The sequence below is a fragment of the Prionailurus bengalensis genome, chromosome B4 (genome assembly GCF_016509475.1).
Source record: "Prionailurus bengalensis isolate Pbe53 chromosome B4, Fcat_Pben_1.1_paternal_pri, whole genome shotgun sequence".
Classification (NCBI taxonomy): Eukaryota; Metazoa; Chordata; class Mammalia; order Carnivora; family Felidae; genus Prionailurus; species Prionailurus bengalensis.
In genome coordinates, this window is record NC_057358.1 from 131,448,348 (window position 1) to 131,464,473 (window position 16,126).

Here is a 16,126-nt window from a genome sequence, read left to right on the forward strand (position 1 = left end):
GGTGCTGACAGAGCAGAGAGCACTTAAGAATGAGACATCCGATGCCTACTGTTATTATCTTATTTTTCGGATGGGAAACCGAGGCACGGCAAGGCTAAGCAGGGGCTAGGGCAGGCTGGGAAACCAGGCTGTGGGGTTCTAGGGCTCCCGTCCTTGACCACCACACCACCCACCACTCCGCAAGTAGCCTGCTGTGGTCTGCGCCCCCGACACCCCTGTGGCCTGTAGAGGATTGAGAGCCAGGTGGACCGGGAGAAAGACAGCGGGCATCCCAGCGTGGAGAGCTCAGGGTCCAGGCGAGTCTTTCCGGCATTCAAGGCCCCCGGCGGGCTTCTAGGTTCTCCCAAACTCCCACAGGGAGCGGCTGGAGAGCGCAGGAGCCTGAGTTGTCAGGTCCCGGAGCCCCAAGGCCACGCGGGGCGCCGGTGGGGGAGGGGTGGCCGCACACGACCCGAGTCGCCTCGCCGGGGCTTCCCCGCACGTTCCGCGGCTCCCCGCCCCGCCAGCCCGGCGCCCCCGCCGCCCCCCTCCAGCTCCCGCCGCCACTCGGGGCGGCCCGATCGGTGCCCCGGAGGGGGCCCGGCCCCGCCCGCAGGCGGGAGGGGCGAGGCGCGGGGAGGGAGCGCGCCCACACCCCGCCCCCGCCCCCGGAGCCAGCCCGCGGAGCCCGCGGCCAGGGCGGCGCAGACCGGCCCAGCCACTCGCCCGGGCTGCGCGCCGGGACGCGCCGCCGCCGCCGCCCGGGCCGACGCGCCCGCCCCTCGGCCCCCGGCCCCGGGCCCCCGGGGCTCGCGGAGCGAAGGTAACAGCGCCCCCCTCCCCCGGGTGGGCGTGGACGCCGGCGGGACGGTGGGGGGGGGGGGGACCCGGCACCCTCTTAGGCTCCCGGGGACCGGGGCGGGGAGTGGGGGGGAGGGAGGGAGGGAGGAGGCCAGCCTGCCCAAGGCGCCCCGGGTGCCAACAGGAAGGCCCGTCGCGCAGGGCGCGGGGACCCTCCGAGTTCGGGGGTGGTTTTGCAAGGTCCCGGGCGAGCGGAGGGGCGCAGAGCACTGGAGCGGGCGAGCGGTAAAGCCGGCTGCGGGAGGAGGGGGCGCGCGGAGGGCCGTCTACGCTCCTTCCTGCCCTGGGAAAGGAAGGGAAGGAACGGGGAGGGGGCGAAAGTGCCGGAATGTCGGGCCCCTTGGCGAGGCCGGCGCGGAGAGCGGGAAGTGGGGGGCGGGAGGGACCGCAGGGGAGATGGACCAGGCACCCTGCCCCCTCCCCAACCGCCGCATTCCAGGCCGAGCAGGGATGAGGTCATCCCGTCCGGTTCCCCTCGGGCCACGACAGCCGGCTGTCCCTTCTCCCCTCCCCCCGTGGAGCGACCCTCCCCATCCGAACTCCTTGCCTCCCGGAGGGAACGTTTTCTGGCCAAAGTCTTTCCCGGACTTCCAATCTCGACCGGCGTCGACATTGTTCTGTTCTTGCCTCGACCACGCAAGGTCCGCCCAGCTTGAAGCCCATTTGCTAGCCCGGGAAACTGAGGCCTAGAGAGGCGGCGGGACTACCCCCCGAGGCCGCAGCAAACGCGTTGGGGGGGCTGGAACCCAGGCCTGTGCACTTGGGCCACGGCCCGCCCGCCTCACCGAGTGGAGGGCTTGGGCTCTAACCTGCTTTCCTCTTCCTCCCCCATGGCCCCCGGTGCTCCCATCTAACCCCTCAGAGTCCTGTCCCACGGTCCGCGCTGCCCCTGCAAACCGCTTGCTGCCCCTTCCTGGCCTCACTTTGCTCATGTCTCCACCTTGACCGGGTTGGGGGATGGATGGGGTGTGCCTTCCAGGGGTATGAGAGGCCCCAGGGACTTGACGTTTTATTCCAGGGCCATAGCAGCCCTCATCCAGGCACCGTCACGCTGTCCAGCGGTCTGGGATGTTAACCAGCTGGACACGGGTGGGGAAGGGGCTGTGTGCGTGTGAGTGGCCTCCTGGATGACAGGTGGTGAGCCGGCAGGCACCAGTACCTGCGGGTGACCCCCAGGTGAGCGCAGGGGTGCAGCCGCCCCAGCCTCTGCCCCCCCCATGTCAGACAGCCCCCAGCCTCCTCTGAACCACAGGTGCCTCCACAGCGGCCCCTGTTGGCCTCTCCTAACGCGTGGTCCCTGCCCTCGGCCTCAAACCCTGTCCTTGCGTCATTATCACCATTGAGTAACCTCTTACCAAGTGCCCCCGCCTGACTGTCTTCTGTAGGGTAAATATGAGGACTGCTAGGACACCCAGGCCGCTTGGTGACCACTCTTGCCTGGTCACGGGCACCGAATCCGCACAGCTCAGTCTCCTGCTTCCCAGGCCTGCCCTTCTGGAGCTCGGCAGCTGGGCATTGCCTCCCGCCACAGCTGTTCCCCCGCCCCTCGCCCCGCCGCTGTGGTCCCATCCCTCCCCTGGCATTTACTAGTGATGGTGACAGAATCCTGGGGAGGCTGCCAGCCACACCACTTTTTTTTTTTTTTCCTTGCTCTGTGACTCGGGGCAAGTCGGTCCCCTTTTCTACGCCTCATCGTTTTCACCTGTCAAATGGGCGTCATGAGCATCAACAGGCAGTAATGCTGGGTTGGTAAGGGGAGGGAGGCTTTGCACCAGGACGCCTGGAGCCCTTCTTCCTCCAGGGCCAGATGGGACACACCCGATTGCCAGCGATACCCTGAAGTCAGTGTCAGGTGCCAAATAGCTCCCACCAAGGACGCCCAGAGTCAGAGATGCTCCTGTTCATATGTTGGATTTGAACCGGGGCCGCCTGACTCCGGGACCTGGGGGTTTCATTACAGCACCTTCCGCTCTTCCCGCTCCTTTGGGAAAAAAACAGATTTCGATGCTGTTATTGTTCCCCACGTGGGAAAACGGGTCCCCAGTAGCACTGCCCTGTCCTTGGCCCCACCACCCGGCAGTGTCTCTCTGTCGCAGGGCAAGGTGGAGAGGTAAGGAGAGACCTTTCAGAGGTGCCCAGGGGCACTGGGGAGGTGGGCGCGTCGCAAGATTGGAGCAGAAGCTGGTCTCGAGAGTTAAGGTGGCCGTGGGGATTAGGTGGGGGCCAGAGTCCTCTCGGTGGAGAGGAGAGTGGCTCCTTCAAGGTGGACGCTGGGAGAGAGGTGGGTGTAGCCACATAGCAGACACAGTGACCCCTCACGTGGCATTCGGAGTGACGCCCCCACCCCCGGCCCGTTCCTTTCCCGCCCAGAGATTCATCCGTCGTCTCTGCAGAGCTAGGAAACCTGGCCCATGCCATGCACCTGCCAGGTGACCTTGGCCAAGTCCCTTCCCTCGGAACCTCGGCTCTGCTTGTAAAAATGGGCTCACCCTCATGACCTCAACAGCGGGGCCTTTGGAGTCGGATGACATCATGTAATGGGTGGCCAACTGCAGAGTGCTTCCTAACTTCAGCAAACATTCCACGAGGACTTCTTGGTGCTGGGGGTGCCAGGGAAAGGGATGATTCAGACACCCCCCCCCCCAAGGGGGAGGAGTTAGGGCTGGGGGGTGGATCAGATGGTGGGAAGGGACGAGAATGCAGTCCGAGAACAAAGCTAGCTTTGTTTTATTGCTTTCTTTGTTTTTTATCTTGTTATTTAACCGATTTTGAATTTCAAATAACATTCAAAGGGCAGTATTGAGATTTTGTATGTTGGAGGTGGCAGCGGTATTTAAAAACAAGCGGAAAAAAAAAAGTTGAGGCACACATCTAGGTCTTATCAGCTTTTATCAGCTGAGGCCCCACACCTGTGGAGGTAAGTGACTTGCTCAAGGTCACCCTGCGAGGCCTTTGAATCCCCCACCTACCCTCACTGGGAAGGTGGCAAAGGGTGATCCTTTGGTATGAAGGTCATCACTAAGATCCCCTGTGATTGAACCCCTGTTGATTTGGCACCTGGCCGGTGCGGAGCCCAGGCTGGGTGCTGGGAGGGGGGAAGGCAGGAAAATCCAGACAGCCGCCCCACCTTCAGAATGTGTTGCCAATCTAGGGAGACAAGACGGGGCTCCAGGAGCCGATCAAAGGGCCATGAGTCAGAGGCTCTGAGTTCAAGTCTCAACTAGCTCTCTTGCTGGGACCTGGAGCAAACTTGGACCCTCTGTGGGCCACAGGAAAACCAGAGGTCAGACCGTAGGCTCATAGGTGTCCTCCAGACTGCACTTTCTATGATGCTAGAAGGGATGGGGTCAGACCAGAAGAAGCTTAGAGAAGGTTGGGGCTGGGGAGGAGGTGGGGGAGATCAGGAGGGGACGGAGTGGGGAAGGAATCGCTTTTGGCACCTGCTGAGCTCTTTCCAAAACTTGTTCCCTGACAACAAGGCTCCTACGTCAATTTGAAAAATTATGGTAAAGGTCTTTCCTGCGGGCCTTCTCAGAGCCTTGAATCTGCTCAGGCATGCAGTAGGCAGCTGGAAAAAGCCACTTTTGACCACAGGATCCTTTTTCCAGGAAGCACCTTGAAGGCGGAGGGTTCTAAGGAACCACTGCACAGGCTGTTTACACAGCAGTGCACAAAGCCTGTGGCAAGGCACCTCCTCCCTCCTGGCCTCTCCGAGTGAAAGACAATTTCACCCACAGAGAAGGGAGGTGATTTGCTCAACGTGCCCGCAGAAGAGAATGTAGCTTGGGGCTCAAGGGCTCAGGGTCGGGAGGGCTCTGCCTCACCATTTTTACTATGTAGCCTCAAGCAAGTCACTTCACTTCTCTGTGCCTCAGTTTCTCCTCCCTAAAATAGTGCCTCCCGGGGCGGCTGGGTAGCTCAGTCGGTTAAGCGCCCCCGACGCCGGCTCCGGTCACGATCTCGCGGTTTGTGAGTTTGATCCCCGCATCGGGCTCTGCACTGATGGCATGGAGCCTGCTTGGGATTCCCTCTCTCTCTCTCTCTCTCTCTCTCTCTCTCTCTGTTCCTCGCTGCTCGCTCGCTCTCAAAATAAGTTAACTTTAAAAAATAAAATAAAAGAATACAAAATAAAATAGGGCCTCCCTCCAGGGTGTCGTGTGAATGACACGAGTAACAGGTCACTTCTTGGCACTTAGTAGGTGCTTCATAAACGGCCTCCGTAGAAGGACCATTCATGCTTTTTACAGAGAGACGTCTCAAGCGGGCAGCCCGATGAACTGTTTCGTGCCCCGCTCCGGTCCATACCTGTTCACAGGCAACAGCCACAATTCCTACTGTGTCACTATTGTTTGCTTTGCCTGGTCCTAAGCGTCGTCCTCCTCCCGGAATTGTCCGGCCTGTCGTCTGCGCGCCCGCTCAGCACGTGGGCGGTATCCCCCATCGGGGTTGGTGGGTATAGTCACTTGTTCCCTTTCGCTGTGTGACCCAGGATCCCCACCGGGGCCTACCATCATTGTCTTTCAGGTCTCCACCGCCGGGCAGAGAGGGGCAGCTGGCGCTTGAGGGTGCATCTGGTACCTTCTCTGTGTTGGGACAGGCATCCGTAGCGGTTTCCACGGGGCCGGGAGCCAGGCCTCAGGGACAGGCGAGGGGGCAGCACCTCAGGAGCGCACAGGAGCAGCCTCCGTCCACCCCCCTTCCTCTGGGAAGGAAGGATCTGAGAAGTGGATCGTGAGCCCCGGCCCCGGGGAGGGGGGGGCCCGGACCATCCACCGTGAAGAGCGGGAGCTGATGCCAGGCCCCCAGGGGGCCGGAGGAGCCCCTGCCATGAGCCTGGGCAAGCTCTCGCCGGTTGGCTGGGTGTCCGGCTCGCAGGGGAAGAGGCGGCTGACGGCAGATATGATCAGCCCCCCACTCGGCGACTTCCGCCACACCATGCACGTGGGCCGCGGCGGGGACGTCTTCGGCGACACGTCCTTCCTCAGCAACCACGGTGGCAGCTCGGGGAGCACCCACCGCTCACCCCGCAGCTTCCTGGCCAAGAAGCTACAGCAGGTGCGGAGGGTAGGGGCACCGCCCCGGCGGATGGCTTCCCCGCCCGCACCCTCGCCTGCTCCGCCCGCGGTGTCCCCCATCATCAAGAACGCCATCTCCCTGCCCCAGCTCAACCAGGCCGCCTACGACAGCCTCGTGGTCGGCAAACTCACCTTCGACCGCAACCCTGCCAGCTCCACAGACGGCCACTCCGGTTACGGTGAGGGCCCGGGCTGGCCACTCGTTTGTCAGGTGCCGAGGCCCAGGGTGTTCGGTGGGACGGCCGAGCCACCAAGTGAGCTCTTTGCCCCGCGTTAGTTTGGTCCCACCGTGGAGGTCAGGCCCGAACCCCAGACCGTGGAAGGGGTTGGGGGGGGTGGGGCAGGGACAAGGGTCGCAAACCAGCTCACTCCACAAAGCGCGCTGAGGTTGAGAGGGGAGGGGAGGGCGGTCCAGCTCTCCCCGACTCTAACTCGCCTCCCTGTGTCCGGGCCCATGGCTGAACCAGCCCGTCCCCTTCCACGGAAGCAGCCCCCTCGTGTCAGAATGACATGGTGGCGAGACTGAGAGTCTGGGCTCTGGATTCGAATCCTGGTTGTACCCGGTTTCCAGCACGCCGGCTGACCTCTGCAGGCTCAATCCTGGCCTGTATGTGTAATGGGTCCATTAGGGTCATTGCTAAGACTCAGCGACAGGACATCGCGGCTGTTGCTGTGTTTTTGTTATTTGGACAGAACCTGACAAATTTGGTAAAACCACTCACGCGGACAGAAGCCAGGGGGCCCTCCCGGCCGTGGTGGGGGACTGGCAGGTGCAACCTTAGCTCCGCTGGACAGCTCGCCTTGGGAAGCAGGGCCCCTGCTGCCACCTGGTGGCCGTTCTCTGCCCTGTGGCTTTGCCCCACTGCCAGGGGCTTCCTCGGGTGCTCCGCCCCCAGCAACGCAGCTTAAAACTCCGCTGAGGGCTGGTCCACAGTGACCACACTGTGCCTCAGGCATGGTAGTTTTGGAGCCAGAGGCTGGACCAGAGGTCCTTGGCAGGGCATCCGCCTGTCCTTTGAGTCTGTGATTTCTGTGCAGTCAGACCCCAGCTTGCTAGTTCTGTCCCCGTGCCCACAAACCCGTCCACGTGCTATGGGTTCACCTGCAGCCATCGGCCACTGTCATGCAAGAGGACTGTGGCCATCAGTTGGGACTGCGAGTCAGGACGTTTTGAGCTCCAGGCTTGCCTCTGCCCCCTTCAGACCCTCTGACCCTGGGCAAGCCTCTCCCCTTGTCCCAGACTGAGCCTTCCCTTTCTACGTCTGCAAAGAGGGAATGAGAACTGTGTCCATTTTCAACTTCTGGGTTGATAGAAAGATCCCGTGAGAAACTTCAGGGTTCGCTATATTGGAAAGATGGGAGAATCTGAGGCCAGATGAGAGAGTGACGTGTTAGAGGCCACACAGCAAGCTAGGGTCGGTCCTGGCCCTCCCCGCCCCGATTCCTGGCTAGGGACCCCAGCTATGACCCTTCTCCCCATTCTTCTAGGCCCGGACTCCGGGTTCTGCACTATCTCCCGCCTGCCTCGCCCGGAAAAGCCTCGTGACCGAGAACGTGATAGTGCCTTCCCCTCCGAGCCCGAGCTTCGCCGCTCTGACTCCCTCCTGTCCTTCCGCCTGGACCTCGACCTGGGGCCATCTCTCCTCAGCGAGCTGCTGGGGGTCATGAGCCTTTCAGAAGCCTCTGCAGCTGAGACGACCCCAGCCCCTGCTTCAAGTTCACCAGCCCCTGCTTCAAGTTCCCCAGCCCCTGCCGCAAGACCCCCAGCCCCTGCCTCAAACCCCCAACCACATGGACACTGCCCCAATGGGGTGACTGCTGGATTGAGCCCTCTGGCTGAGGTGAGGGCCAGTGTGGTGGGAGAGTGTCCCCGTATACCTGCTGACACGGCCCCTAGCAGGTACTGGGGAGCAGGCTGGGGGGGCGGCCAGGGTAGCCACCGCTATACTGAGATCGATGCCCGGCGAGAGCTAGCGGGGGTCCTGCCCCAGGCTCGGGCTTCTTGGGAGAGCCTGGACGAAGAGTGGGGGGCACCCAAGGCGGGCAGCAGGGCCCCCGTGCCCAGCACGGTGCAAGCAAACACCTTTGAGTTTGCTGATGCTGAGGAGGACGATGAAGTCAAGGTGTGACCAGCTGGCCGTGGGCTCAGGACCCTGCCAGGGCTCAGGGCACTGCCCATGAACAGTGCAGAGCCAGCACCGAATAGCTAGGTCCTGCCCACGATAGATGGGAGAACCCAGTTGCCCCCAAGCCCCTCCACGCCTCTGCAGGACAGACATGGGAGGGAGGCCGGAGGAGACCAGGCTTGTTCTGGGACCTGGGTGTTCCCGTGGGCCCTGCTGGGCTGCATTACCTAGCCCTTTGCCACTCTGGACCCAGGGCCGTTCCTTAGGCTCACCCCCCACCCTCTGCCAACCCCACTGGCTGGAGAGCCCAACCTCACAGTATAGCCTTTGTGCTGGAAAAGCTGTCCTTGCTGGGGGGGGGGGGGGGGGGGGGGGGCAGGGAGCATACCACACAGGGCCTTTGTCTCCTCTCCCTAAGGGACGTCCTGCCCCAGCTCATTCCAGAGCTGCCCCCACCAGGGTCCCTCCTGCACCCCTCAGAGCCCCAGCCCTTGCTAAGGCTGCTTCCCCAACATTCCAACCCCAGAGAAAAGTCAGGTGCGACCTCACAGGGGAGGAATCCCACCTTCCTGTGCACCCCAGACCTGCTTCTGGGTCCTGATTAAAAAAGGCTTTTTGATAAAAGGCGTCCTGCAAGATGCTTGGGGACTTGGGAGAACAAAGTCAGCTCCACCTGCTTAAAATACTTTCAGTATCGGGTTTGGAAAACCAAAGAATCTCTCCCCCCCACACACAACCCACACCCCCAGGGCCCCCAGCGAGGGGAGGGGCCAAAGCAGGGGGTAATGAGTAACCAGGCTGGAATGAATGTTCCAGCGATAAGAGGCCCAGGTGGAAGCCCTTATCTACAGTTCCTGGAACAGCCCCTGGCCCAGGTGCCTGGAACGGGGGGCCTGCTCCGTAATCCCCCCTCCGTAATCACGAATCACTTGTCCCGGTGATAACTGGGGACCGAGAGGCTGCAGCGGGTGCTTAGAGGTGTTTGGGAGCATGTCCCAACCCCCACCTCGCAGCCCTCCGACCTTATGCCTCAGTTTCCTTCCCTGTCGCATGAGGCTGCTGGGAGCACTGTGGAAATCACCACAAGCACTGACACAGGAAGACTAGGTAAAAGTGGCTTCTTTTGTCTGGTCCTAGCCTCAGGGGAGGGAAGTAGGGTCCCAGGGGCAGGAACTGCTGATCAGGAGCCGGGACTCAGCGGCCGCTGATCTGTGACGGAGCGGGAGCTCAGGATCGGGAATCCGCAGTGGGCTCTTTGACTCCGGTGAGGTGCTCTCCGCTCAGTCGATCTTGAAGGAGGTGATGCTCAACCCACCCTGTATGCTCAGGTAGCTCAGGTGGCTGTGGCCCATTCTGTTGGGAAAGGTCAACTGGTGCCCGTCTGACAACTTCACTTTGAATCCGTCATTGTCAAAGGTCACGGTGAGCTGCGGCAGGAGGGAGGGTGTCAGGGAGGCCGGAGGCCCTGGAAAATGGGCCATGGCAGCCCCGGGGTTGGCCTCAACAGTGCCAAACCCCATGTCTAGGCCAGGGTGCCCCCCCCCCCCCCGCCAACCTGGGCTCTCTCTTTGACATCCTCCTCTGGCGCCTCTCCCCTCTGACCTCACCTTGACCTCTGACCCTGGGCCGAAGCACATGTGACCATCCTTCTGCTCCTCCCCCCAGGTGCCATCCAGTGAGTTACAGACGATGACAGATTCACGGAAGCGTGGGTTGAAATGCAGGTCCACTTTAGATGACCCCTGGCCCAGATTAAGGGCAAATCTGCAGGGAAAGGGGGTAACAAGGATTAGGGGCCAGCCCTGGGTAAAGCTGCTCGGGTCGCGGGGTCTTGGTTGACCACAAGCTGGAAGAAATCACAAAAGAAAAGTGTTAACAGAGGCCTGTGCCTTAAAACAAAGGAGGCGACAACCTGCCCGGACTCAGCACTGGAGCGTCATTCCATTTGGCACAGGGACTAAGGCTCTCGACAGGAGGGTGACTGACAGTGACAATCTCAGGAGTTCGGGGGACCTGTCCTTGGGGGAGAGAATTGTCCTTAGGGATCTGAAGATCCGCTGAGTTTGGCCATGAACGGCTAACCTCAAGTGGCGAGCTCCCTGGTCATTCCAGGTATTCAATCAGGGGCCGTGTGACCTGTTGGCAGGATCCCTACAGCCTGGGTCAGACCGCCAAGGTAGAACATTCTGAGTCATGAATAGAGTGCCTTCACTGGGAGGGCTCAGACCATGACCGTATACTTAGGGAACCCAAGTAGGAGAAAGGAGTGATTTTCCTCTTGGCTCCTACCCTACGCCTCTGCCCGCCTCTCCTCAACCAAAAGCGGTTGCGGATCAGTCCCAAGAAATTCTGTAACCGTGTTCTGCCCACGGGAGAGCCCGAGTGCCGAGCTGTTAACAACGGAATTAGAAGTGCGGCTAGTTCTAAGGGAGAGGATACAAAAGAGGCCACTTGGCGCCCCCTGGTGGCTCTCTCTGGTGTAACGTGTGTGAAAGGCTGGCCTCTGCCCATTCAGCTGGGGGGGGGGGGGCGGGGAATTGTGCTTTCCCTAGAGACACCTGACCCACAGGGGGCTGGGCAGATCTCTAGGGGCTTCCCTACCTACCCGCTTCAGTGTCTTTGGGGGCCACGGAGTTGAGCAAATAGCACGAGTTGTGAAATTCTGGGGGTCCCCAAACCTAGCCTCGGAGGTGAAGGCAGGCCCCTAACAGGAGGGGAGCCAGCCGGGGGCATGGCAGGGATGTGAGCACGAGCAAAAGATTTAAAAAAAAAAAAAAAAAAAAAAAGGCCCCTGAGGTCGCTCTCCCCTGTGACCATCTCACAAGGCTGCCCTGCCTGCCCCCACCTTCCAGGCCTGTGGACAGCCCCCCTCCCCGGGTCGGGCCCACCCGGCCTCTCCCCTTGCTCACCCAACGGCGTCACTGGCGATCTTGCCCTTGATCTTCAGGGTTGAGCCCAACTTCATGTCCATGTTCACCATCTCAAAATTTCCCTGTGCCAACGGAGAAGCACGTCACGCACAAGCCCAGAGCCCTTCTGCTGGTGGCCCCCGTTCACCGGCACCTTCTCACGGGGCCTCAGGTCTCGTTCACCCTCTGCACCCTCGAGGGCACTGAGCTGGGAAGGGAAAAAGCTAGAGTGCGCTGGTCAGAGCCTTCTAGAACTCCCTCTTCCCTGCTTTGCTTCTCTCTCATCCACCCAGCCTGATGAGAACAGCTGAATGTGGACACATGGGGCCCAGCTGGGGGATCCTCAGTATGCCCATCTGTGAAGTGGGTACTGTGGTCCGTGCTGACCTTACAGTTCCCAAATAGGTTCAGGTGATGAAGGCACCCTTAGCAGAACCCCCCAAATGAGGATGTGTTCAGCTTCTGCAAAACCTTGGAGCCATTATACTAACAGAAAGTGATCGTATCAGAGGCGTGCAGGGCTTGGCCCATCCAAAACCAGGAACTATAAAGCTCTGTAAGTCACATGTCTTGACGTGTCCTATCAAAGTCCCTCTCCAGACCTTACTTTCCTCATCTATAAAATGGGCTCATTTGATTTATCCATTCACAGCCAGTGCTAAGCCGCCCCCTCTGTGACAGACACTGCCGGGGGCCCGGAGGTTAATAGCACCCACCTTCAGGCCGTTGGGAGGGGCAAGGTCACGTTTGCAGAGCCCCAGACATAGAGGCTGGCATGAACTACAGGCAAATCGAGGGACGGATACCATTATGATCACTTGCTGTTATGATTCACTCACTCCTTTTTCCATAGGACCTTAACAGCGCCTAGATTTCTGTATAGCACAAGTTTCCCGCAGCTGCTCCGTGGTTAAAGGAAGGGTCTTGAAGCTATGTCTCTCTCTCTTTTTTTTTAATGGGAAGGGAGGATGGCTATTTTTTTAATGCTTATTTATTTATTTTTGAGAGAGACAGAGACAGAGACAGAGAGGGAGACACAGAACCCGAAGCAGGCTCCAGGCTCTGAGCTGTCAGCGCAGAGCCCGGGGAGGGGGGCGGGGTGGGTTTGCTCAGACCCACAGACCGTGAGATCTCGACCTGAGCGGGAGTCAGACACCCAACCGACGGAGCCACCCAGGCGCCCCTTGAAGCTATTTTCAAGCTCATTACCCAACACTTACAAAATGTCCCTTTTGCCATATCCATGCTCGGAAGGCGTGTGGTGGGGGGTGGGGGTAGGGGGGAGAGGACACACACAGCAGGTACCGAAGATCTCAAACTTCTTGTGGGAGAACGCGTTTACGTTGTGCAATTTCTGTTCACAGATTTTTGGTTTTTCTCCTGGAGCCCGCACGCCTAAAACTCACAGGCCTGGGGCGCTTTGCTGACAGCCAAGGGCAGCGTCCTTGGGAGGATAGTCAATGCTCCCCCCCCCCCCCCCCCCCGGCAGCTGTCTTCTTTTTACCAAGGGGGAAGGCGATCCAGTGTGCACACACACACACACACACACACACACATGGCGGGCTTGCCCAGCTGTCCCAGGGACGGGACATTTCAAAAGGCAGGTCTGAAAAGAGGCTGTGCGCCGCCCGGGAGAGTGGAGCCAGCAGCCCCCACACTGGTGAGGCGGGATGACTCTTTGTCGTGGGGATGGCCCGTGCATCCAAGGGTGTGGAACTGGCAGTCTGTATCCACCAGATGCCAGTAGCACCCTCCCCGCCAGTTGTGACAAGCGCTAATGTCCCCAGATGTGGCCAAATGCCCCCTGGTGGGAAAAATCTCCCCGCCCTTGAGAAAACGGGGGTTAGAGGCAGGAGAGCCTCACCCGTCCGAGGGACGCTTGGTGTGACAGCTGGATTGCCGTCTTGAGAACCAGACAGGCTGGGTTAAAATTCTCCTCCAGCGACTCACAGATAGACAAGTTTGCCGCTCAGAGACAAGGTTATCCGGTCCCTCCCAAAGATGTTTACATGTTACCAGAAACATAGATGTCCTGCCGCAAAGCAAGCTGTCACAGATGGGCGCTCTGAGATGCATACATGGCTACAACCAGACATCGTGAGGGGGCTGAGTCTTCTCGTCTCCCCCCAGTTGCCCACCCCCCCACCCCCCCCCAGGACCCTGGACCAGTCAGGCTGGGGCCCGTGTAGGGAAGAGCACCCCCATTCCCTTACCACCTCCTGGGAGCTGCCTGGCTGAAACAGAAGGAGCAAAGCCCCCAAGGATAGAGGTGAGGGTTGCTACGGGACGGGAGCACCAGAAAGGCCAGGGACAGGTCCCTCTGGACAGAGAAGGGTGCCGGTGGGAGCGTGCAGACCCGGGATCCCTGTCCTCACTCAGCAAAGTCTGAGACAGACAACGGGGGGCAAAGCCAGTTTGGGGAGTGGGGCAGGAGTCGGTGGTCAGGGATCGAGTCCCGACCCTACCCCTGGTTGGCTGAGTGACCTGGGGCCAGCTGCCCCCCTTTCTGGGCCTCGGTTCTCCCATCATTAATGTAGGACATTTGGACTAGGTGATCTCTGGAGAAGGAGGAAACAGGGGGCAGGGATGGGACGACCAGAGAAGGGGAAAGACGGGAAGGTCTCTGGGCCACAAAGTTGCCCTTGGGAGGCAGGGGGTGGGGAGTGCATCATCCCCGCCGCTCTGACCCCTCCAGTCACGGTCACATCCTGCACCTTACAGGGACTGGCTTGAACAGCGTCTCCCGAAAAGTCACGTCCACCTGAAACTTACGGACGCGACCTATCTGGAAACAGGGTCTTTGCAGACGTAATCAACTTAAGATTTGTTTAGGGTGGGCCTTCAATCCAATGTGACTGGTGTCCTTATAAGAAAAGGGAAGAGAGGGGCCCCTGGGTGGCTCAGTCCGTTGAGCGTCCAACTCTTGACTTCGGCTCCGGTCATGATCTCACAGTTCGCGGGTTCGGGCCCCTCATCGGGGCCTGAGCCGACAGCGCAGAGCCGCTTGTGCGCGCGTGCTCTCTCAAAATAAATACACTCAAAAAAAAAAAGAAAAAGAAAAGGGAAACGTGGACCCGGAGGCCATGTGAAGACAGAGGCAGAGATCGGGGTCGTGCAGCTACAGCCAAGGAATGCCACAGACTCCCGGCAGCCACCAGAAGCTGGAAGAGACAAGAGAGAATCCTCCCCTGGAGGCTTCAGAGCAAGCATGCCCTGCCAACCACTTGATTTCAGGCCTCCACCCCCCAAAACTGTAAGGGAATATTGTTACAGCAGCCACCGGAAAACAAGACACCGTCTAATTCTCAGAAGAATTGTGATCCAATTCCACAAATGCGGGAGATTGAGGCTCAGAGAGGGAGAGTGACTTATCTGAAGCCACACAGCAAGCTATGATAGCACCAGGTTTGGAATCAAAGATTGCGAAGAGGATCCACTCAAACGCCTGCAACGTACAGGTCGTAATGTTGGGTGGTTTAACCTCTGAGCCTCGGTTTCTTCATCTTTATAAAGCGCAGTAGGGGCGCCTGGGTGGCTCGGTCGGGTAAGCATCCGACTTCGGCTCCGGTCATGATCTCACGGTCCGTGAGTTCAAGCCCCGTGTCGGGCTTTGTGCTGACAGTTCAGAGCCTGGAGCTTCCTTCAGATTCTGTGTCTCCCTCTCTCTCTGGCCCTCCCCTGTTCATTCTCTGTCTCCCAAAAACAAATAAACGTTTAAAAAAAAAAAAAGTTAAAGCCCAGTAGATGTTGGCAGTTATTATTACGGATGAGAAACGGAGTCTAGAGAGGGGAAGAGGTAGGTTTCAGCTCCCCCTGCAGGGTGGTGGTGGAGGGAGCGGAGAACATCTACCCTAGAGGGCTGTGGACGCCGTCTGTCCGACTTGGTCAGTCTACGGACAGGGAAACCGAGGCCCGGAGAGGGGCAGTGGCTTTCCTCCAGCTGCGCTCCCCCCGCCCCCCACCCGCTGCCCCACTGAAGCACAGATGTGGGAAACGGAGGAGGTGGGCAGTGGGCAAGCCGGCATCCTCACCGACATGGTGGCAGCTCCCGGTGCGGCTCCCGGTGACTCCTGGAGGTCTGGACTCAAGATCACGCCTCACAGCCCAGTTTATATTCTAGAATATTACACATTAACTCCCCCAAGGCCGTACATGAGGACTTTGGTCCCTCCTGCCCGGGTGTCTGTCCCCCTCACATCTCCCAGGACGGATGAGAGGCTCCTCATCCGGGCACACCCAGCCCAGCCCGGAGCCACCTGCCCCGTGCCCGGCCCAGCACAGGACCAGCGCCCAGCCGGGCATCGGAAGCCAGCACACCCAGCAGGTGAGCTTGGCAAGCCACCCAAGGTCCTGAGCCCCACTTCCTCATCCTCGAACAGGGAGACTTGCTGTGCGAAAAGCTCGAAGCTTTTTAAAAAAATAAAATCTTAAAAACAAACAAACAAACAAATAAATAAATAAAATAATAAGTAATAAATAAAATAAATGTTAAAATAACAATAATTAAAAATTTTTTTAAAAGCTCGAAGCTTTAAAAAAAATAAAATCTTAAAAATAAATAAATAAATAAAATAAAATAATAACTAAATAAAATAAATTTTAAAATGATAATATTTAAAAATTTTACAAAAGCTCAAAGCTTTTAAAAAAATAAAATTTGGGGGTGCCTGGGTGGCTCAGGCGGTTAAGCGTCTGACTTCAGCTCAGGTCACGATCTCACGGTCCGTGAGTTCGAGCCCCGCATCGCGCTCTGGGCTGATGGCTCAGAGCCTGGAGCCTGCTTCCGGTTCTGTGTCTCCCTCTCTCTCTGCTCCTCCCCCGTTCATGCTCTGTCTCTCTCTGTCCCCAAAATAAATAAACGTTGGAAAAAAAATTTTTTTAATAAATAAACGTTAAAAAAGAAAAATCTTAAAAATAAATAAATTAATTAAATAATAATAAGTAATAAATAAAATAAATTTTAAAATAACAATAATAATTCAAAATTTAAAAAAGCTCAAAGCTTTTAAAAAAATAAAATCTTAAAAATAAATAAATAAATAATAATAAGTAATAAATAAAATAAATTTTAAAATAATAACAATAATTAAAAATTTTTTTAAAAAAGCTCGAAGCTTCTCGTTCTCTGCGATGTCGAGATTCGTTTTGAGAGACTTCTGTTTTGTCATCTCCCGTC

The 16,126-nt window shown here is 58.3% G+C and overlaps 2 protein-coding genes across 3 annotated transcripts; one reads left to right on the forward strand and one right to left on the reverse strand.

Moving 5' to 3' along the window:
• The first annotated feature begins 644 nt into the window (after nucleotides 1–644).
• CDC42EP1 (CDC42 effector protein 1) lies at nucleotides 645–8,665 on the forward strand. 2 transcript variants are annotated; one of them, XM_043562510.1, is made up of 3 exons: nucleotides 645–802; nucleotides 5,365–6,094; nucleotides 7,404–8,665. In XM_043562510.1, the coding sequence occupies exons 2-3, from the start codon at nucleotides 5,632–5,634 to the stop codon at nucleotides 8,042–8,044; spliced, it is 1,104 nt and encodes a 367-aa protein (XP_043418445.1). In that variant the 5' UTR covers nucleotides 645–802; nucleotides 5,365–5,631; the 3' UTR covers nucleotides 8,045–8,665. The 2 variants fall into 2 exon arrangements, with proteins under 2 accessions (XP_043418445.1, XP_043418444.1); XM_043562509.1 differs by lacking the exon at nucleotides 645–802 and adding an exon at nucleotides 4,983–5,289.
• A 477-nt stretch (nucleotides 8,666–9,142) lies between these two features.
• On the reverse strand, nucleotides 9,143–15,075 carry LGALS2 (galectin 2). The gene is made up of 4 exons (XM_043562511.1): nucleotides 14,982–15,075; nucleotides 10,951–11,033; nucleotides 9,649–9,805; nucleotides 9,143–9,468 (listed from the first exon to the last, which is right to left on the reverse strand). Exons 1-4 carry the CDS (start codon nucleotides 14,985–14,987, stop codon nucleotides 9,322–9,324), a joined length of 393 nt encoding a protein of 130 aa, XP_043418446.1. The 5' UTR covers nucleotides 14,988–15,075; the 3' UTR covers nucleotides 9,143–9,321.
• Between the last annotated feature and the right edge of the window lie 1,051 nt (nucleotides 15,076–16,126).